We start from the raw sequence: 23251 nt of genomic DNA on the forward strand, positions 1-23251 counted from the left end.
TCTTTTATGACAAGTGTTGATATAAGAAAAATCAACTTTTGAGGCCTAAAGATGGGAAAATCTGTTGGTGGTCAGCCAAGGAATTAAAATGATGTCTGGTGTAAAACAATTTCCCTTCATAGTGTATATTCCTCCACATCACAGAATGCCTTGGCTTCCTGGGCTTCGAAAGCAGAGACTGCTGAAAGTCCTTTGACTTCATTTGGCATGTAACACAGAAAGGACCATTGAGCAAAAGAGGTTGCTGGTCCAAGTGGCCTCTGAACTTGTCTGTTTGGTGTAAAGAAAACAGCTGGCTTACATGCCTGCACCCAAGCCAAACAACATTAAGAAGGATATGGTGCGGTTTGTGATTGCCATCTTGCCAAGACTAAACAGCAGTAGAATGAGGAAAGACATTTTTCAAATTATCATGGCTTTGACAACTGGAAATACATGATGGGCTATCTTTTGTTTCTGTTTACTGCGTTGCTGTTGGAGGGATGATTTGATCTGTCATATGCCTGGCCAAAAGGACTGATGATGTTCTCCTTTTGTGTTGCAGAATGAGGGGAAGGGTGAGATGTGAAGTTAGAACTGTGTTAAATGCAAAGATACAGCGCTGAGCAAATTGCTTAAACTGTGCTGCTTTGAAAGAAAGCAGCTCTTCACATTGGGCTAAGGGGCAGATTCTGTTAATAACCTTTCCTCAGGGGGCTTGATTCCTGCAAAACAAGTCAGGATAGGAGAGAGACCAAGAGTCCCTGGGACAAGATCAAACATGACAGACTCCTTTTGTAAGAATGGGATTCCTGTTCTTGCTGCCATTTTTGAATTCTACATAGTCAAAACAGGAGGACAGTGGCTGGCATCTATCTATCTATCTATCTATCTATTTTGCGCCCTAGGCAAATCTGTTCGGTAGCTAACCCGTGCAGGTGGGTTTTTCCCCACCTTATGATTTGCACCCTAGGCGAATGCCTAATTCACCTTAATAGTGGCGCCCGCCCTGGCTGGTCCTTTTTTCACTGTTTCTCTTAATGAGTTGTTGATTCCAGTGATAAATCATTTATTCATGTCACTCCATTGGCCTTAGGTCTCATGGCAATGCAGTTCAACTGGTATCCCCTGCAATGAGGGGCTTAAACATTCATAAATTATAATAAAAAAACACATTTTTGGTCTCATTCATGTATCACACTAAGTACAAAGACACAAGTAATCCAATTAAAAGATTTTTTAAAGAGTTGTATATATTACACCATACCATAGTTGGAAAGGTTACACAATGTTAATAGTAAATGACACAAATTGAGAAGTTTAAAGAAAAAGAGAATTCCACAGCAGCCAATAATCAGACAGATTATCAAAGGGAAAGAAAAACATTTCAAATGAGCAAGTTTCATTGTAATGGTATGGTTGTGCAACGGTTAGCTTTGCTTCTTCACAATTCCAGATGATGGCGTCCAAATTCTCACTGTCTGGATGAGTTCACACATTCTCTCCATGTCTGCATTTTTTTTTTTTGCTATCAGGCAAAAGGAAGCAAGCCATGTTGGACTAGACACCAATCTGTCTAAGGATACACTCACTTAAACCATGTCAATTTAGAGCTGGCAATGAACCTGACTTCCATGTCTTTGAAATTTGGGAAGAAACTGGAGTATCTGAAGAAAATGTGAACATAGGGAGAATGTGTAAACTTTACATAGATATATATGGGAGTGGGACTTGGACCAATGTGGATGGATATGTGAGCAGTAGCGATAACCACTAAGTTTTCATGAAACATTACAAATTTCAGTCAACAATAAAAATTACAGAAGTGTGACATGTGAGCAAAAAGATACTGGAGGGCACACTTCACCCATTAGAATTGCACAGAATTTCACATCACTTGCAAATAATGAGACAAGTTTAACAATGAAAATAAGTCAAATTATTAGTAATATCTGTCTCTAACTATTCAGATAACTTGTTAAAAACATAACATAAATAAAATAATATTCACCAAGTGTTGTGTTCATGGTCTACTCTGCATATTGCTATAAACATTAATGCCTTCTAGCCTTTTGGATGTGAAGCATGCTTTGAAGGCAAACAGACAATTTTTGTATAATACTTGCCTGACTTCTTATTTGCAGCCAAGTTCTGCCACGTGGCCTGGAGAATCGAGCTTATCTAGACTTTGCTTTGCTGATGAAACAAGAGAGGTCATCTATGCAGTATAAAAGCCTGCATGTCTTAGTGTAGAAATGTTTCTGTAGAAGCTGATGATATGCAAGATTAAAAGCTGGTGGAATGTCAGAAATGAAAACTTCAGCGCAATAATAGTTCTTAAATTCTTAGACCACTCCATCAGTTGGAAAAAGGTACTTGATGTCAGATTCTGGCACTGTCCTCCACCCCACCCCCTTTACCACACTGAAATGCTCTGAAAAGCATTCAAATTTACCTATGTGAACGGCTTAAATGGGTTAATCCTCACACATCCCATGTCAAGCTGGGCAAAGAGTACAGAAGGCCTCACGACCCGACTGGCCTGCGCCTACATGAACCTGAGTGAGGCGTCTGATTGGTTCATAAAGTCACACGAGGTCTGCACTGTGCGAATTTTGCCTCAGGCTTGGCAGTAGCACCCCTGGGACCTAAATACCTTAAGTTTGTTTAAAATTCTTGTCCTAAAGAATGACCTGCTTAAGATGTAGCTTTTAACTTGGCGGCAGAAAGCTTTATAGCCATTTCGGGACTGCAGTAAGTGCTGCCATTACACTGTTCCGTCTGTCCTAGGGTTTTCAGGGATATTTCTGATTTTTAGCTAAGATAGGACTCAAAATTTATACATTAATTTTTCTCTAGGTTTTATTTTTTAATTGCTGGATCTCATCTAGATACTATGCATAAATAGCAGCATTGTGGATTTGTTTCTGTTTAAGACATTTAAAATGATTTGTGCTATCAGACCTTTATTGTGTATTAATTACACTTTAGGAAAGGATCTCATTAAATGCAACAACTTCTCAAAATATCTTCATCAGATTAGGACTGGTTACTTGGAGTTAATGATAAGAAATTTGTGGCCAAACCTGAATATAACACACAGTCAATTGTTCTTGCAACAGTATAACAAAGTTAAAAATATTTAAAAATACTCATTACAATAAATTTATTCAACGTACACTTCTCTTCTGGGGTTATAGCATTCCAAGCCTGTTAAACCTCATTCTTCAGTGTTTAGCCAGCAATAAAATGGCACGCTAGAACAGTGGTCAACTCTGATGGTTATTGCAGTTATTTTGAGATTCAACAGAATATTTAGAAACAGGTAGTTACTTCCCTGTGCATTATTGTCAAAGTCAGTGTATTATTGTTTTATGGAGAAATGGTATAATTGGGCTTAGTCATGTCTGTGGACCATGAAACCCTCTGCTCTCTGTCATGCCACTCACTTCAATTTGAAAAGTTGAGTTTGAAATACTGCTGGTACAACAAAGGTCCAGCTAATAAGCCAGGAAGAGAATGGCAACTTGCATGCAATGGCTTCCAATCCCACCCACCCCAACTAGATTTTAAAGATCACCCACTGTGAGGTGTTAGGTAACATTTCTAGATTTACAGGGTCATAAATTTTAATGCTTTGTTTGTAATAATTTCAACTTGATTTACTGCTGACTTGGATTCTCATAACTATTGATTAATTAACTAATGATTTACTTCCCTAGTTCCAATTTCTTTTATATCATTTTTGGGGATATTTCCTGCGACCCATAAAAATGGGAAAGTGAAAACTTTCTCGGAGTGCTATGTTGCAGTACATTGTTGTTGAATAAACAAGCCCATTATTGGGGTGAATCTGTGGTAGTGCCTACCGAGAGGACCTCTGCTTCCAGCACTTAGTAGGAGTTTGTATCATTTTGCACCTAGGGAATAAAATTTTCAAATGCGTCAGCGTTCAGAGGGAAATGGTCAAGCGGAGCCATTGCAATCTTAGACAAACAGTGTTTAAGTCCATATACAGTATGTCATGAAAAGTAGCTTTTCTTCATAATGTTGCTGTGGTTTTTGTTTGTAGACCGAGTATTTGTGTATAATGCGATTCATCTGGTAAAACTATGCATATCCTAATTAGTAACATTCTCTATACTGTATCGAATTTACTTAATATTCTGTATTACCAGAGTAAGATTTTAGTCTTCTGCCAATGGGTCCCCTGACCTCCCCAGGTACTGTGCACACAAACTGTACACACTATGAAAGGTGCTATATACTATACTTTGGATCTACTAATCAATTAATATAATATGAGCTTTCCAGATGGACTGCAGCAAACCAAATGAACCAGTGCAGACCAGTTCCTAAAGCACTGACCTGTGAACTACAAGGTTGTTGGGATGTCATTGTGTCACCATTTCAGTTAATGGATGCTACAATTGTGTGCATTGTTTTCATGGGCCTTGCAGTACTGTTGATAGTAATGATGACTATTGCTGGTCATGTAAGCCAACTGTGGTTTAATTCATGGCATCATTGTGTCACCTTTAAAAAGTTACAGGCCTACTCAGACAGGACTCTGACATTTAGATCTACAAAGTAAACACCTGTAATACTCTACGCTATGCCAACATATAAGATACTGAATTACTTAGGTACACTTTTTATTTCTAATATGTAGATCTTGATTTTGATTATTAGTTTACTTGCAAAAGGCAATTTTTACTTCAATACATCCATCCATCCATCCATCCATTATCCAACCCGCTACATCCCAACTACAGGGTCACGGGGGTCTGCTGGAGCCAATCCCAGCCAACACAGGGTGCAAGGCAGGAAACAAACCCAGGGCAGGGCAGCCCACCGCAGGGCACACACACACACACACCCACACACCAAGCACACACTAGGGCCCAATTTGGAATCTCCAATCCACCTAACCTGCATGTCTTTGGACTGTGGGAGGAAACCCACGCAGACACGGGGAGAACATGCAAACCCAACGCAGGGAGGAACCAGGAAGCGAACCCAAGTCTCCTACCTGCGAGGCAGCAGCGCTACCCACTGCGCCACCGTGCTGCCCCTACTTCAATACAATTTATTTTTGTATAGCCCAAAATCACACAATAATACCCAGCCACGGGCTTTAACAGGCCCTGCCTCTTGACAGCCCCCCAGCCTTGACTCTCTAAGAAGACAAGGAAAAACTCCCAAAAAAACCCTTGTTTGGAAGAAACAAAATGGAAGAAACCTTGGGAAAGGCAGTTCAAAACGAGACCCCTTTCCAGGTAGGTTGGGCGTACAGTGGGCATCAAAAAGAAGGGGGTCAATACAATACAATACACAGAACAGAACAAATCCTCAATACAGTATAAAAATAAAAATTTTACAAGTACGGACCAGAATTTAACAGTAGATGATATCACATAATATGATTTGGATTTGTTTAGAGTCCTGGAGACCTCATTCATCAAGCTGCCTCCCCCATTTGGCCATTCCACAGCTGAAACAGCGCTGGGCCAGCCAATCCAATGAAAGGACCCCTCTACCCCATGATTCCTGTGATGCTCCATCAGGGATGACTTTACCTTAAGCAGGCAAAACAACTTGGCAGGTGGGCCGTGGCACCAAATGCCACATTTGAGTACCGAGAAGAGAAACAGAATAGGTGAGGGTTAGTAACAAATTGTAACTATCATGTTACTTATGTTTTAGTGCTAGTGACTAACAACAGAGATGCAGTCTGTACAGTTAATCAGCAGCTCTAGTCAGGAATGTTAAACTGGTGTAGTGAGTCTTCAGCTGGGATTTAAAAGCTGAGACCAAAGGGGCATCTCTTATAGTAGCAGGCAGACCATTCCACAGTTTAGGGGCCCTGTAACTAAAAGCTCGACCTCCCACTGTTATTTTATTAATCCTTGGAATCATAAGCAGAGTGGCATCTTGAGATCTTAATGTGTGCTTTGGTTTGTAAGTCATGATAAGTTCAGATAAGTAAGGCGGACCTTTGCCATTTAAGGCTTTATATGTTAAAAGGAGGATTTTGAAATCTGCCCTAAACTTAACCGGGAGCCAGTGTAAGGATTTAAGAACCGGAGTTATGTGTTCGTATTTTCTTGTTCTTGTAATAATTCTTGCAGCAGCATTTTGGATTAACTGGAGGCTATATAAAGAATAGTTTGAATATCCAGTGAACACCGCATTGCAGTAGTCAATCCTACTAGAAATAAATGCATGAATTAATTTCTCAAAATCCTGTTTATTTAGAAAGCACCTTAATTTCCCAACATTTTTAAGATGGAAGAAACATGATTTGGACAACTTTGTAATATGCACTTTAAATGACATGCTAGAGTCAAAGATAACTCCTAGATTGCGGGCTGATTCAGTAAAATTAATGTTGATTCCAACTGAGTTAAATGATGACAGAATATTGTTGTGATCAGCGTCATTCCCTCCAACAATTAACATCTCTGTTTTACCTGTGTTTAAAGACAAGTGGTTCTCATCCATCCACTCCTTTAATTCACTAACACAACTAATTAAAAACAACATTGGAGAAACTTCATTTGATCTAAATGAAATGTATCTGGGTGTCATCTGCATACGAGTGAAAATTAACATTATGTTTCCTAATGAGAGATCCCAGTGGAAGCATGTAAAGTGAAAAAGGTAAAGGTCCCAGTACTGAGCCCTGCGGGACACCATATCTCACTTCTGTGTATAATGATGGAGTACTGTCAGCACATTTCTGTACATATTGGAATCGATTTGATAAATAAGAACTAAACCAAGCGAGCACAGTGCCTGTAAGGCCAACATCACTGAAGCTGAACGACTGAAACTGACTGGGGACTACTTTTTCTAGTATTTTAGAGAGAAAGGGTAAATTTGAAATAGGCCTATAATTATTTAGTATGTGTGGGTCTAGGTCTGACTTTTTAAGTAATGGTTTAATGACTGACACTTTTAGTGCATCAGGTACTGTGCCATGCAATAATGAACTATTGATAATGCTTAGAATAGGCGCTGCAAGAACAGCCATTGCACTTTTTAATAGTTTTGTTGGCACTGGATCTGGGGAACAAGTAGTGGGTTTCATTTTAGAAATTAAAGTTAAGACTTCCTGCTCAGTTACAGAATTAAAATTACTAAAGTGCTGAATGCAGTGTGAAGCAGGGTCTGCTAAGCTAGTATGCAGTTTGTACTGCGATGCTGAAATCTGGGATCTTATATTTTTAATTTTCTCATTGAAGAAGTTCATAAAGTCTGTACTGCTAATATCTATTGGTATTTTGCACTGTAGATCTGAATTCCCATTTGTTAATTTAGCAACTGTTCTAAACAATACCCAGGGATATTTATTATTGCTGTTATTGTAGAATAGTATTCTTCTGAGCGAGCTTTAAAGAGAGCTTTTTGTCCATGCAATTTGAAAGACATGTAGCTTTGTTGTTCTCCATCTGCACTCCAGTTTTCGAGACTAATTTAAGAGCTCGAGTGTTCAGTGCTCTGACCCTTGCTTGACAGTAGGTTAGTCTCCGATAATGCCTAAAGCAAGTCCCACTGAGACCCTTTTCAGATTTTTTGGACTTGCTATATTCTTAGCAATTACAGTACTGACCACATAAATTAACCAGCCAGCATTGCACTTGTGAATCTAAAACCAAATGTACAGTGCACTTGTAGTCACTTTAGAACATACAAACTTTTGCTGACAGTTTGGACCATCCAGATTGTTTATTCAGTTAACAGCTAAAATATTCCAATACCTCATCTAGACACTGGTCAAAAGTGCCAGCTAAATAAATATGTTGATAAATGTAAAACTGCATATTTAATTTTAAGAAGTGTTCATTGAGAATGCAGGGTGATGGGTGTGAATTTACATACTGCTGCAGAGTCATCACTGAACTTCTACATAATGAAAGATTCCTCTGTACCCTCATACATGCACTATGCCTGTTGACACAATGTCACTAACAGCTAATGTAAATTTTGCACCACTATGGCAGGATGTGGTGCAACAGTGAACCTTGTTTAGTTGTCAGCCCATGCCTAACGGTCTCTATCCATTACAATAGTGCTGTGTAATGCAGCAGCTGACTTCTCTCTTTTACAAACCGTCTGAATCCAGTCAAGTGCAGTAGTGTAAGCCTGTAATACAGTTAGATCCATAAGTATTCAGAGTGACACAATTTTATAATTTAGCCACTGTACGCCACCACAATGGATTTGAAAAGAAGAAATAATTACATGATTGAAGTGTAGGTATTTAACAAAAACATTGTACGGGGCATAATGGGCTTGTTTATTCGTCAACAGTGTTCTGTAATACTACACTCTAACAGTCTAACAACACCAAAGATTTCATATTCCCATTTTTATGGGTCACAGGAAATGCCCCCAAAATGATACAAAATAAATGGCAAGTAAATGATTATTTAATTAATCGAAGGTTGTTTAGGAGTGACAGCCATTTTTATACACAGTCCCCCCCCCCATTTTCACTGGCTCAAACGTATTTGGACAATTAACTGACAAGCTGTTCCATTGACAGGTGTGAGCAGGTCCCTCATTATTTCTTTAACTATTAAGCAAGTAGAAAGAAGGTCTGGAGTTGATTCCAAGTGTGGAATATGCATTTGAAAGCTGTCGCAGTGAACTCTCAATATGAGGTCCAAAGAGCTGTCTGTGCAAGTAAAAACGGTCCATCATTATGCTGAAAAAACAAAACAAACCATTTAGAGAGACAGCAGAAACATGAGGAGTGGTCAAATCAACCATTTGACACATTCCTAAAGAGATGGAACACACTTGTGAGCTCAGTAACACCAGAAGGCCTGAACAACTATGGAAGACAACTGTGCTGGATGATCGCAGAATTCTTTCCTTGGTGAAGAAAAACCAATTCATGATATTTAGCCCACCCAAGAACACCCTCTGGGAGGTAGGCCTATCATTACCAAAGCCTACAATCAAGAGAAGACGGGGGTTTACCATGAGGTACAAACCATTGGTAATCCTCATGCATAGGATGGGCAGATTAGACTTTGCCAGAAAATATATTTAAAAAAAACAGTCCAGTTTTGGAATGGTTTATTTGGACAAATGAAATTAGATTAATATGTACTAGAACAATGGATTGAGAAAAACATGAAGAAGACAAGGAACAGGTCATGACCTGTAGCATACCGCATCATCTGTGAAACATGGCAGAGGCAGTGTTATGGCATGGGCATGCGTGACTGAAAATGTAAGTGGGTCACTGGTGTTTATTGATGATATGACTGCTGGCGGAAGTAGCAAGATGAATTCTGAAGTGTACAGGGCTATACTGTCTGCTCAGATTTCAGCCAAAAGCTGCAAAACTGATAGGACGACGCTTCACAAAACAGATGGACAATGAACCAAAACATAATGGGACAGCAAACCAAATGCTTTTCAAGTCAGAGAAGTGGAATATTCTTCAATGACCAAGTCAATCAACTGACATCAATCCAACTGGACATGCATTTCACTTGCTGAAGACAAAAGTGAAGGCAGAAAGTCCAACAAACATGAAGCACTGGAAGACAACTGCAGTAAAGGACTGACAGAGCATCAGCAGGGTGGAAACCCAACACTTGGAGATGACCATGGGTTCCAGACTTCAGGCACTCATTAACTACAAAGGATTTTCAACCAAATATTGAAAATGATCATTTTATTTATGAATATGTTAGTTTGTCCAAATACGTTTGAGCCTCTGAAATTTGTGATTGGGGAGCACATATAAAAATGGCTGTCATTTCTAAATGGCTCATGCAATGTTTTTGCTAAATGCCTTAAATTAAAACTGCAATCACATCTTGATTGTTTCATTTCAAATCCATTGGTGGCTCACAGAGCCAAAATTATGAAAATTGTATCACTGTCCAAATACTTATGGACTTAACTGTATATTGCAGATGTTTCATTAACTGTGCTTCTGCTAACTGGATCATATGCTATTTGACATCTAGCTATTCTGAGTATTGTATACAAGAGCAAATAAATCCTTGTTCAGCTTTATTTTTGTGGATTTGGTATATTACAAAGTAAGTACAACCTGGCAATAAAGTAAGTGGGACTAGAAAATGGACATATGAATGCATAGATGTATATAATTTCTTTACATATCTAATAAAAACAAAAAAAGCTTCAGTAACTCTTCCTGCAGGATATTTTGACCACTTACTTGTATTTCACTATCAAATAAAAAAGAAGGATTCTGTAACTACTTGATGAAGGCTAGTAGCCACACCCTTATGCCCTGTGGAAATTAGGGATATTGCTAAAGATAATCTTAGGGATCAGATTTCTACTTTTGCACTTTTTCTCTACAAAGCTAAGCAGATCTGTATAATCTTACCCTGCAGACGTCATACAACCCTCAGAAAAATACAAGAACAGCCCCTATGGAAAGAAGATGAATTGTCATTTGACAGTCAAAAAGACTCCCCTTCACTTAACATTCAGACATAGGTCTGTAAACCATAAGAAGAGACATACAGTTATGCAGGCGTTTTTGGACTAACAGACATTAACAGGAAGGTAAATCCACATCTCTAATGTAGAATTTGTGAATAAGAGGATCTCGACTGTGAGGAAGTCAAAATAACTATGCAAGTTGATGTTTCCAACATAGTAAAATCATGAAACAATGAAAGCCCCCCAAAGTACTGTAATTATAAAGCTTCAGTCATAGTCAATCCAAGTCACCCACATAACTTTATTTGCTAATGTATTTTATATTGATAATATACATTTATTTGAATCTGAATACAAAGGTTTAACAAGAGTTTGTAAGTATGCTGTCATGGCTGGAATCTTTTTTACCTGTTTTCCATAGGTTAATATCTGCCTTTAATTCATGTTCTTTTAATTAGTACTCTTGTTTTTACTTTCATCTTGTGGTTACAAAAATAGATCTTGTGTGTCATTAACATTTTTAAACAATTTTACAGCATTGGATGGTGTTGTCTTGCAATTGTGAATGGGATTAGTAGGTAAAGTTGGATCAATAAACTGTCGGTATACTGTAGCTTTGAACACCTATGACTCTCTTTATGCTCTTTTACCCTGTACTTTCAGTTAAATTAACTAATTTCTTTACCATATTTTTCTTTACCTTAAATGCTTCTAATTAATCTCCTGTGAACATGACAATTAATAAACATGAGGCAAAATTGACAATGTTCATTAAATAGGAGATGTGCATTTATTCCAGCCACGCCATTATATGCATCATCAAGTGGCTGGTTTATTGGGAAGTAACCTCTGGAAAACAAATCTACTTTTGTAAATAAAATCCCTCAAAATGAAATACTTTGGTGGAATGGCTTTGCATCAAAACATCAGATGTAAAAATAAGAAAATAACAGTCACATTCACCTAGCCCCCTGAATAAAATCGCATTAAGATAACCAGTGGCTAAAGCAAGATGGAAGTGAATTTGGGAGGCTTACCATTAAGCGAGTTGTTTAGCAATCCACTGTGAATCAAAAGTGGAAATCCATGTCAGTTTCTTAACCAAAAAGACACATTTCCACAACTGTTTACTAGAAAAAAGAAAAAAAGAAGAGACAAACACAAATACTTTCAAAGTAGGCTGATTTTATAATTCTTATATTGGAAAATGAGTGAACTGACAAGAAATGTCAAGAAGGGATATGTCTAATATGTTTTGGAAGATAAAAGGAGTAGAGAAGGAAGCAAAACAGGCAGCTCTTCATTGACTTAATTGGGCTTGGCAAGGAAACATGCAGTTTGTCTTTTTGCTTTGTTTATGGTGCATGTTTAGTCTGACAGCTGCCTTGCCCATAATTATACGATGGTGCCTGTCAGAGTGTAGGCCTGGCATAATTATATACAATTCCCATAACCTGGTGTCTATTCATCGTGTTGTAGATTGTTCCCTGGGTGCCACTACAATTGTATGGCTACGCCTTCTGCCTTTGGTCAGCAACTGAAGTTCCACACTATATGTATCAATGTGGCTCCCACTTGACCCCTTCAGTTACCCCTATGCCATCATGTCAATCACTCAATCAGTCTGTGTTTTAAGTAATATCCTTTAGAGTTTACACTTTTACAGTCCAGTTAGCTAAGGAACAAACTAGACATTTCAAGCAGTATCAACAAGTAGTCATGCAGTCAATTAATTTTTATCAAGGTATAGATAAACTTTTATAAAAATCATCAACGATAAAAATGATACATTTTAAATAAAAGTATTTATATACACATGAGGAAAATACATTTAAAGAATTGCATTAGCATGTAGTGAATCCTCAGACAATGTTCATAATAACAATGAGGTTTATAAATGGTTCTCAACCAAAATATATTAAACAGAGACAAATAATGAGCCGTGAACAATAAAGAAAATACTTTGACTGGTATTTGGTATTATTATTGTTCTTTATTTAACAGATCTCTTTAGCCAAGGTAAATAACACAAAAAATCAGCATATTTACATTTCATTTGAGTAGTTGGCAAGAAAATACAAAGTTAACAGGAAAGAGTGAATAAAATTTAAGGTGCAGCACAAGAAGATTAGTATTACAATTAGACCTGGGACTAGATGATAATAAACCAACCTAACAAAAATGATGTCAATTTAAAATTAATAGAGTCAGACATCAATAAAGAAAGGAGACAGGCAGGTGCTTTCTGAAAAGGTATGTCTTTATAAACAGTGCCTGAACATCAGTAGCCCAACACCAGCTTGATCTGGTCATGGGAAGCTTGTCCCCACCTTGGGTGCAGAGATTGATAGAAATTCTTAAACATCCAATGGGATTTTTGGAGGGAAAATTGATATTGCAATATTAAGCAAATTCAATTCCAATTCTTTAATGGTATCTGAGCAAGTTTGGTTAAGGTTGTCTAAGCAATTTAAGGTAAAACGAACCATTGACAGCCATAAAAGAAAGCCTAGTGATAAAACTAAGAGTAATATGATAAATCATTTTTAGAGCACTTACCTGTATAGATTACTCACCACCACAAAGTGTTTTACAAAGCAATCCAGAAAATTATTACAAGTATACAGTCCTTTCCACAGAAGATACAATCAAAGGCACCAAACAATGAAATCAAAATCAGTGTTATCTGTCTGTAAAAAGGATTTTCGTAATGAGCATTACTTAAAACAGTACAATGATTTAATGGTGCTATCACAGTTAACAATCATTAAGTGTAGCTCTTTTCATAGTAAAGACTGTCGCAAAACACTCTACACAAGACATAGCAGCGCCCATGAAGAGGTGCTAGTTCCTTGGAAGACTGACAAACACACACATATAGAATCACCAGTTAACTTAATATGCATGTCTATGTGATCCGGAAGAATTAAATTACCCAAAGAAAGTCCCACACATAGGAAAAATTTGCAAACTCCACACTCTCACAGTGGGATTTGAACCCACTGATAACCACTCTGTAAGTGTAAGATTACAGCTGGCTTCTAATTTTATGTATTGGTTTTTCACAGTAAGTGCTACACTGTGCTTTATGAATATATTAATGTGAATGTGTCTGAAGATATATACATGTAAAAGAAACAAATAATGTGACAAATATAATTCCTTTAAACCTAAATATCTGTGCAGAAGATTAGAGTGTTTTCTAGATCTCAGCTTAAGCACTTGTGTATAGGTTTATAAGCAGTGATGTAGCTTGAGCTCTCACTGGCCATCCCCTCTTCTGTTTTTCCCTGGTTTGCCTTTTTGCATTTATTACAGACTTTTAGTCTATAAACAACTAACGGTTATACATTGTAAATTAGGCTCTTAGTAAAAGAATTATACACAAAGATTTTTTGGCCAATAGTTAAAGGTGAACATGTCTCCTTGTACCAATGAGCAAGACACTCAAGGTGCTATTTCATCTCATGCCTTCTAAAACAGCCACCTCTCCATTCCCTTAGTATTTTTAACTAACCCTGTGCATACTTGTATTATTTTTACACTCGGCTTTAAAAGACCAATGCAGTTTTGTTTGAAAAAGCATGCTTTATAGAATGAAGTAGTTTCAGTGACTTTAATTGTGAATCATTCTTTGTCAGTAATGTCATATGCTGTACTACGTAATGACAATGAAATGACAACAATCACAGACATTTATTTGTGATTCACCACATTAACAGTTCTGGTTGTCATATTTTGAGCTCTAGAAAACCAATTGTGTTAGCAGAGCTCATGTCACGCAACAAACACAGCACTTTTGCCAATAAGCAAAGGCATAAGCTGTGACTTGTGCATTATTGTTTTTGTACATTTTCCTTCTTTGCTCTCTGACTCCATTATCTCAGATCACTTCTGCTGTACTGCATTGGTGTTTTTATCCAGCACATCATTTCTTCAGTTGTCTAGTGATTTCTCACCTGTGTGTAGCACATTTTTGCTAGTTTTTCTTTTAGATTTTTGTGTTTTGAAAGTTAAACTTGTTAAAATTTTGCAGATTCATTCTCAGTCCGTTTTATTGCTTTGAGTTTCTATAACATTTACAAAATGACATCTTGTTTTTTTTGTGTGCAGAACATTTCATAATATAACAATGGGTTGAGACCTTATCAGTTTTGTTTGGCTATCTCACTAGCTCTCCAAACATGGGATATTAATTGATTGAAATAAGAAAGAACTCTATGGTTTTGTCAGCAGTGTTATCCTAATGTTTGCAATTTTACTTTTATGAGTTTGCTGACTGATTGACTGATTAAAGGGGTACAGTGTTCTAATGGAATAATCCTCAACTCTCATCCTTACTATTACTGTGTACTTATTGGGGTCATCTTCAATATGTACCTAAAAGCATGATGATAAAAGACATGAGTATTTAAGAGTAGGTGATAAAAGTGCAACAGTTGTAGATGATAGTCAAAAAAACATCTTGATTGACCCCATCCTACTTTACATCAATGTCTTGTACAATGACATACAAATAAGGCACTCTTTTGTTTGTTGATTTTATTAACCTAGTACTTTCAGTATATTGATATACCTACACAAGAATTTTGTCAGATACATTGTGTTTAGACAAGATGCATGAACTTGAATGAAGGAGCTAGAGTTAAATACATGATGAGTGGTCTCAATGTTCCTTAATCACATTATTCAACCAACCATCCATTTTCTTAATATTCCTAGACTGCTATAGGATAATGGAGGGTGCAGTATTTACTTAAAGTAATGTAAGAACAAGACCTGAATAAAGCACCAATCCATAACCAAATACAGGCATTTATGTATCCAAATGGAAAATTTAGAATACCAATTAACAAAACAGCACATCTTTGATATATTGAACAAAACCTGAATACACAGAAAAAAATGACTTTGACATGTAGGGAATGTGTAAATCAAACTGAGTACAACTGGATTGTCTTTGTACATTGCCATTATTTGGACTCTGACTCAATTACCTCAGATTACTTCTTCTGTGTGAGTGGATTAAGTGAGATTGAGAATGTTAGGTCTATCTGATGTGAATAACACAAACAAGAGTCCAAAATAAAATGAAATAAAGTATTGTAAGTGATAGCAAGAATGTGTTTAAACAGTGACAAACCATTTTGTTAAACTTTTTTGAAAAGACACCTGCAATAGTAAGTAAGAGCCAAGTATGAAATGCATTTTGTCTTTTGAAAAGTCTCAACAGTGAATATTATTCCTGAAACTAGATGCCATTAGCATTGGCATAAGCCATAACATAGTTTTACTTATTTCAAATCTATAGTAACAACATGGATTTGCATCTAATGAGTAAAATTATACACCAGAGATGGAAACTGGAGGGATACCAAATAATGAGGACACTTCAAAAACAATCCTGAAAATACAGTTTAACCTTGTCAAATGCAAAAGGAATATAAATTATTAATACAGAATGAGTTATTCTAACCTACTGAAAGCAAATGGATTTGGGGGATTATGTTGTTGGAACATCCTTATCCTTCATTCATTACACTGGAGCTGCATAGAATATCACTTCACATCAGCGCTTCTTTGTAAGGGTCATGGTGGCAACATGCCTAGATGGATAATAGACTAGATGCATAGCCCTATTCCTAGCAATAGTCACCAAGGAATTCATAGGCACTCCCAGACCAGTCAAAAATATTGTTGCTCAAGTGTATCCTGACTCTTCTCTCAGTGTTCCATACCTAACGTACCTCTTAGTTGGTGGTGCCCAGGGAGCATGGTCACTACTTGACTAAACCACCTCAACTAGAAAATAACCTTGCTCAATAAAATAAGCAAAATAATATATACATATACAGTAGTTGATATAAGATGTACAGTATTTAAAACATTTACAATCTTTTACAGCTGTGAAAAAATGCAATATGTAATATTCCCCATATAACATAATTTATATTTTGTGGGCTGCGGTGGGTTGGCACCCTGCCCGGGATTGGTTCCCTGCCTTGTGCCCTGTGTTGGCTGGGATTGGCTCCAGCAGACCCCCGTGACCCTGTGTTCGGATTCAGCGGGTTGGAAAATGGATGGATGGATGGATATTTTGTGGGATATTCATAGTACACTTTTATGTAGCATGATATGGCTCTTAATTAATTAGAAAATAAGTTTAGTAAAAGGAATCCTACAACACTTAAAAAGAGGCAGAACTATGATTATTAAATAAACAGGTTTCCTGATGAGGATCATAGTTTTACTATTTCTTTGTTCATAAGCTTTGTATAGTAGCCTTTAGTTTTCAAATCAATCAAACAATGACAAAGCCTTATTTTATTTCTCACATCTCTCATCATAATATGTTATTGAGTTTTTTCTTTGAGACTTACTTCCTGTCAGTTTCAGATGGGAAGACATCAGCATCAAATGTAAATTGTGCAGTTGATCACTGTGATTTAAAATACAAGACAGCATTACTAATCTGCATAAATTGTTCTTTGAAAAGATAAATTCCAAAAACTTTTACACTATTTCACTCACCCCAAAAGTACACAGAATCATGTGTTTTATGAAAACCTTCTTTAGTATATTGTATTTATTCATTTTAAAGTTCAAGTTAATTTATAATAAGTACCAGTAATGGTGGACTGCACGATAACGTGTAGTGAATACACTTGACTTAACAGTTTTCATTCTCTTTCTCTGAATGTTTAGCATTCATTTGCTCAGAGGTTGATGGGCTTGCTACTTCCTGAGCATCTCTTCTTTTCTCCACCCTAGTGGCCCACTTCTTCTCTTCTTCCATCGGCATCTTTTCCCGTTAAAACTGATTAAGTCAGTTTTTGTGTTGCAATTACTTAGTACGTTTTCCTTAATTTTTCACTTAAGCTGGCACTTTTCTTCAATCTGCCTCAAGAATGATTTAGCCGTACGCATGCGCCGAATGGCAGCCCTGCTGCCGAGAGTTGATTCTACAATAAAATAAAACAAAAATAAAAAGAGTAATAAAAATCATCACCCCGAAAGCGGACAGTAGAGGCCATGTAGTATATGTGTACCAAATTTCAGGTCAATAGGTCAAACGATTTGCGAGCTACAGGTGATTTAAAATCCTGGACAGACAAACGGACAGCTACGGTAGAGTATTATATAAGAAGATATTAGCATTCTTAGTCCTGTTTCCCAGAGTGACGGATATAATTAGGTATGCACAAAGAACTGCAGATTTGGTGGTTAGCACTAGTTTTTGCACAGCAGTTCCACCTTTTAGAGCAATCAGGTGAGAAGAATGTGTGCCTGAGGTGGTTTGAATCCTGTATTATCTATCACATAGGCATTGTTATGGCAGTGTCTTCTGTAACATCTTTTCAGATGAAAGTCTCATTGTAGAATATTTGTATGTCATTGCAACTACTTCTTGAATGGGCCTTTCTCTCCTCTGTGATTTGACACTTTCTGTAGCATAATGTTAAAAATGCATATGTTTCTGTGTAATTCTCCTGAATTTCCACTGGCACCATAAAAGGTGGAGGCATTTTTTAAATGTGTTTTACCATGTCAGTGCCAAGGGTCAAGTCAATTTGATGGCAAACTACAACACATAGAATATGGAGCTGGAAACTTTTTCTACAGATTCTGTATCACTGATGACTAGGATATGGATCTATCTGCCTCTTGAAGGAAACAGTAGGTTGTTTTGACTTATGATGTTTGGGGTCAAGTTGCTGTCATATCTCTGTTCATGCATTCAGTTTCTAAGCCCACTTATTTAAATTGATCATTAAACAGATTGTAGTCTATCACAGCTCATACTCTCTCAAATGTACCCACACTCACTCATACAGGTGCAATTCAGAGTTGAGATCAAAATTAGTGATTGACTAACATCCTGTCCACGGTTGCTTCTTACCTTTCCAACAACTGCTGCCAGACTATGCTCTGTTTGCATGTAGGTCTGATTGGATAATTTGCATTTGATGTGAGAATGTGTTTCACCCTAAGAAGCATGTTTTCAGGATTTGTAAAGAAATTACAATAGCCTGGGCAAACCTGCATGGACATGGGAAGAACATTCAGACCTACAAGCAGCCGCGAATCTAGAGCTGTGAAGAGTAGTCCCAACTACATCACTACCATTCCTGAATTCAGTCTTTTCATTCATATAAACCAGAAACTTTCTTATGAATAAATGTCTAATTCTATCTGGCACTGAATAGCAAGCAACCTTCTGAGGCTGCAGTGTGTAAAATCAATATAGAGGTGTTTTGTTGCCTTTCCCACTATTCAAGCGAAATACACAAAGCTTTTGCAGCATTCTTTAATCACAAAATATACAATTTTATATGTAATATAATACACCCCCCTTTACCGTTGACCCTTAACAAGCTCACTATAGTGAACTAAATTCCTTCATTAAAATAGGTTTACCTGAACTTCATAGAATAATGACTCAAATACAACCTTCCACTTGCACCCTTGACCTAGTCCCAACATGCTTTTTTAAAGAAGTTTATGATGTGCTCATTGACAGTGTACTTGATATAGTTAACTCCTCATTAGATACTGGGGTCTTCACAGATTGTCTAAAGACAGTCATTGTTAAACCCCTGCTCAAGAAAAATAATCTTGAAGTCTCTGTCTTTCACAACTTTAAACCTATTTATAACCCTTTTTAAGTAAAATTCTAGGAAAAGCAGTTTTTAACTAGTTAAATAATTCTGTGAATAAACACACCATTCTTTATAAGTTTCAGTCAGGTTTTAAACCATTTCACAGCACACAAACTGCATTGGTTAAAGTAGTTAATGATCTATGTGTTAATGCTGACACAGGCAATATATCTGTTCTCATTCTTTTAGACTTGAGCACAGCATTCAACACCATAGACCACAGTATTCTTATTAATCGTCTTAGTTAATGGGTGGGTCTCTCTGGTAATGCCCTAAATTGGTTTCAGTCTTATTTTTTCAGGATTTTTTGTTAGTTATGGTGATTGTAGCTTAGGGATCCATGCTATTTTATATGGGGTACTACAATGATATATTTTGGGCTCACTATTATTTTCAATTTACATGCTCCCATTAGGGTGGACTATCTAAAAACACAAGGTGAACTACCACAGTTATGCATCTATAATACACGATGACACTGATTCTCTGTGCCCTTTGGTCCAATGTTTGTCTTGTGTTACTGAAAGGATGAATAGCAATTTTCACAAAATAAATAAGGAAAAAACAGAAATTTTAGTTTTTTGTAAAAATGGAAATAGTGAAGATCTTAGAAATAAACGACCCATTGGCACTCAAATTTAAGGCTGAAGTTAAGAACTGAGGTGTGATCATGGACTCTGCTCTAAACTTTAAATCACGCATTAAGTATATTACTAGGACTGCATTTTTTTCACTTAAGAAATATTGCAAAAGTTAGACCTCTTATAAAATTGCAAGACACTGAAAAATTAATTCACGCTTTTGTTTTTTGTCAACTAGATTACTGCAATGCTGTCCTAACAGGACTACTAAAAAATGGCATGAACCGGTTGCAGTTAATTCAAAATGCAGCAGCTAGAATCTTAACCAGCAAAAGAAAATCTGAGCACATCTCACTGGTTATAGCATCATTACATTGGTTACATGTGTCCTTTAGAATAGATTCAAAAATACTGCAAATGGTATGTAAAGCTCTGAATAATCTTGCTCCCTCATATGTTTTGGAGTGCCTGTCCCCTTACATCCCCAGTTGTAACCTCAGATCATGTAACACTGGTTTGCTTATTATACCAACAGCTAAGCATTAAAGAAGAGGTGAGGAGGCATTTTGCTGTTATGCACCAAAAATTTGGAATACTTTACCGATAGAGCTATGCCAGGATAATAACATCCATCCATCCATTTTCCAACCCGCTGAATCCGAACACAGGGTCACGGGGGTCTGCTGGAGCCAATCCCAGCCAACACAGGGCACAAGGCAGGAACCAATCCTGGGCAGGGTGCCAACCCACCGCAGGACACACACAAACACACCCACACACCAAGCACACACTAGGGCCAATTTAGAATCGCCAATCCACCTAACCTGCATGTCTTTGGACTGTGGGAGGAAACCGGAGCGCCCGGAGGAAACCCACGCAGACACGGGGAGAACATGCAAACTCCACGCAGGGAGGACCCGGGAAGCGAACCCAGGTCCCCAGATCACCCAACTGCGAGGCAGCAGCGCTACCCACTGCGCCACCGTGCCGCCAGGATAATAACATTGATCAATTTAAAAAATATTAAAAACCCACATTTTCAATTTGGTCTTTTCTTAAATCACTTCTGTTCTGCTTCAAATTGATTATATACGCATTGCAATATCATATACTTCATTCTTTGTTTTCTTTCCCGTTTTATACCACCACCAACCTGATCACAGTAGTTTTGCAGCCATTTGTGATGATGGACTGAAAGTAGATACTCTAAATGTCTACAAGACTAAATGCACTGAATTATCTCAAATAAAGACTAAAATAATAAGACTGACCTTAGCATCTTTAATTTGGGTAGAATACCCAGTGTGGGCTTGGTGGTGTTTTTGTCCTGGATTCCTGCAGATTTTTTTTTCTCCAGCAATGTTGTCCCTGGAGTTTTTTTTTAACCCCCCTGGGCATCTAAATAGGATCGGACTTATTTTAAGACTTTAAAAAAATAAGATTCTACTACAGTACTTGTTTACGTGTGCTATCTAATCATATTGCTTTTTCATGAATTATGTTTTATATATTATTTATTTAGTTATATTTATTGTAACACTTCTTTTACATTGTGTAAAGCACGTTGAGATACATTCCTTGTATGAAAATGTGCGATAGAAATAAAAATGTTGTAAGGTGTCCCAGTTTGAAAATACCTTCAGAAATTTTGCAACACAGGCTCTGCTATCAAAACCTCAAGAGGAACTTTGAAATTGACAATAAGATGTCAGAAAGTTAGTAGGAGAAAGAAAAGGAAAGGTGAAAGACGACATTCTTAAAGAAAAGCATTAGGATATACTAAGCTGGCATACTTGTTTTAACTGTCAATACGGTAAGGGTGATGTCAAGATCCATATTTATCGCGTCATCTGCAGACTTGTTGATCTGATGCACGAACTGGTGTGGGCCATACAAGACGAGACGAGTGCTGCTGTTGTGAGAAATGTTCTTATTTTTCCAGCGTTTCATAGTCACAGAAGTGAACGATACGCTGCTATTTGTTATTCTGCGCGCTGCAGCCGAATCGAGCAGCTTTCCAGACTGTTAAACAGATGTAGTCGCGCTACTTTTGTATAGGAGGGGCGACCGAGTGCCTCGGCTTTGGGCTGCCTGTAGTTCATAAAAGTAAGCCACATGTGCTCTTTTGCAACTTGCACACTTCCTTCCTCGTGCTCGTGTGATATGAGTTTGAGTGAAGGTGCAATCAAAGAAGCAAGTAGCTGCCCAGTTACTGCCTTCTCTTCCTTCAAGACAATGTAGGAAATGGTTGCGCTCAAGTGCGGACACCCCTCTCCTCCCCTCTATACCTTGCCAATGGTATGGCCCCACCCCGTGCACACCTTATGTTAATTGGCTGGTTTTAGCGAAGTTCATTTGCAGAGCAGTGTAGCTGAGAGAGAGATGTGTGTAAGTAAGTGTGGAAGTTAGATAGAGAGTGCAAAGTATGAAAAACAGAGGGAAAGATAAACGATACTTTATTAAAGGCAAACGGTCTCCGTGATTTCAGCACCATTCGTGAGAAAAGAAGTGAAGGAAGGATCGGTTGGCCGTGATAAACGCGAGAAGCGCCGTGGAACTTACAGAGTTGAATCGAAAAAGGAGGCTATAACATGTTTGTTCTGGAGACTCAGTGACCTTAAAGGATTGATTAACGGACAACTGGGTGGCTCCTACTGTGCGAGACTGCCCAACCGCCTAGGCACCTGGGCTGAACGCGAGGGAGTTGTGTACAAGAACTTAAAAATTATATGTATATCTTAGCAAGCATTCCAGACGGCAGCGAGTTTTTTGGATTTTTGTGATTGAAAAAATTTCAGCCTTGGGGACACCCGTGATCACTGAACACTTGCTGCACCAAAGACGGTGCAACGTGAGCCATGGCCATGTACGAGTCCAGCGGTATGGGGGACGTGGCTCAGAAGAGGTTCAGCGGCGTGCCTCCACTGTCCCCAGCCGCATTCGTAAACGCAGCCCAGTACGCCAACGTTCTTGAGGGCAGATTCAAACAACTACAAGGTAAGCTCTGGTCCGGTCCTTACAGGCGTCAGTTATGCCAGCCCAAAAAGTGATGTATGGATAGGCATTCTGGTAGTATTTAGGCTGCGATTGCAAAGTTTCTGCTCAGAAATGTCTTAATATTACTACGTAATAGTAAATATGGGATCTACGGTTTGAGGTGCTGTAGAGTGTTTGTTTTACTGTTTCTTTTGGAGTTTCTATTAAGTTCGATGAGAATATTGATCTTACCAATTTTTCGATGATTTCCTTTAATATAGTATGTGTTTTACTATTCATTGCGGCAGTGCAATAGTTGCCCGGATATGCAAATCTGGGGTGGTAACAATGATCCACTACGGTCGTGTTTTTTCGGTTATGTGCTTTGCTGTGCTCGAATTTTCATTTTTTTAAATTTCGTTAGGAAAATAAATCCTGTTGCATTGCATTACCTGTGGTGCTACACAAAGCTAAAGATTCGCGTACTGATTTAGGTTAGCATCTCCTACGCGCCTTTCTGTCAACTTTCATTTTCTCTTGCTGCCACCCATCGTTTTGCGTGGTGCTATACTAAGGCCCAGGACACTTCAAGGCATGTCCAGACTTTTTTGA

The 23251-nt window shown here is 37.8% G+C and overlaps 1 protein-coding gene across 3 annotated transcripts in view; it reads left to right on the forward strand.

The window, feature by feature from the left end:
• LOC114652128 (spectrin beta chain, non-erythrocytic 1) overlaps positions 1-23251 on the forward strand; it is a 316386-nt gene that overhangs the window by 146748 nt on the left and 146387 nt on the right. The window contains exon 1 of one of the 3 annotated variants that reach the window (XM_051935326.1): positions 22008-22660. The exons of the other annotated variants lie outside the window; for them this stretch is intronic. Coding sequence (XP_051791286.1) covers positions 22522-22660 — 139 coding nt within the window. The 5' untranslated portion in view covers positions 22008-22521. Of the gene's footprint in view, positions 1-22007; positions 22661-23251 lie in introns of those variants that run through there. 3 annotated transcript variants of the gene reach the window in all.

The sequence above is a fragment of the Erpetoichthys calabaricus genome, chromosome 1 (assembly GCF_900747795.2).
Source record: "Erpetoichthys calabaricus chromosome 1, fErpCal1.3, whole genome shotgun sequence".
In the NCBI taxonomy this organism is placed as follows: Eukaryota; Metazoa; Chordata; class Cladistia; order Polypteriformes; family Polypteridae; genus Erpetoichthys; species Erpetoichthys calabaricus.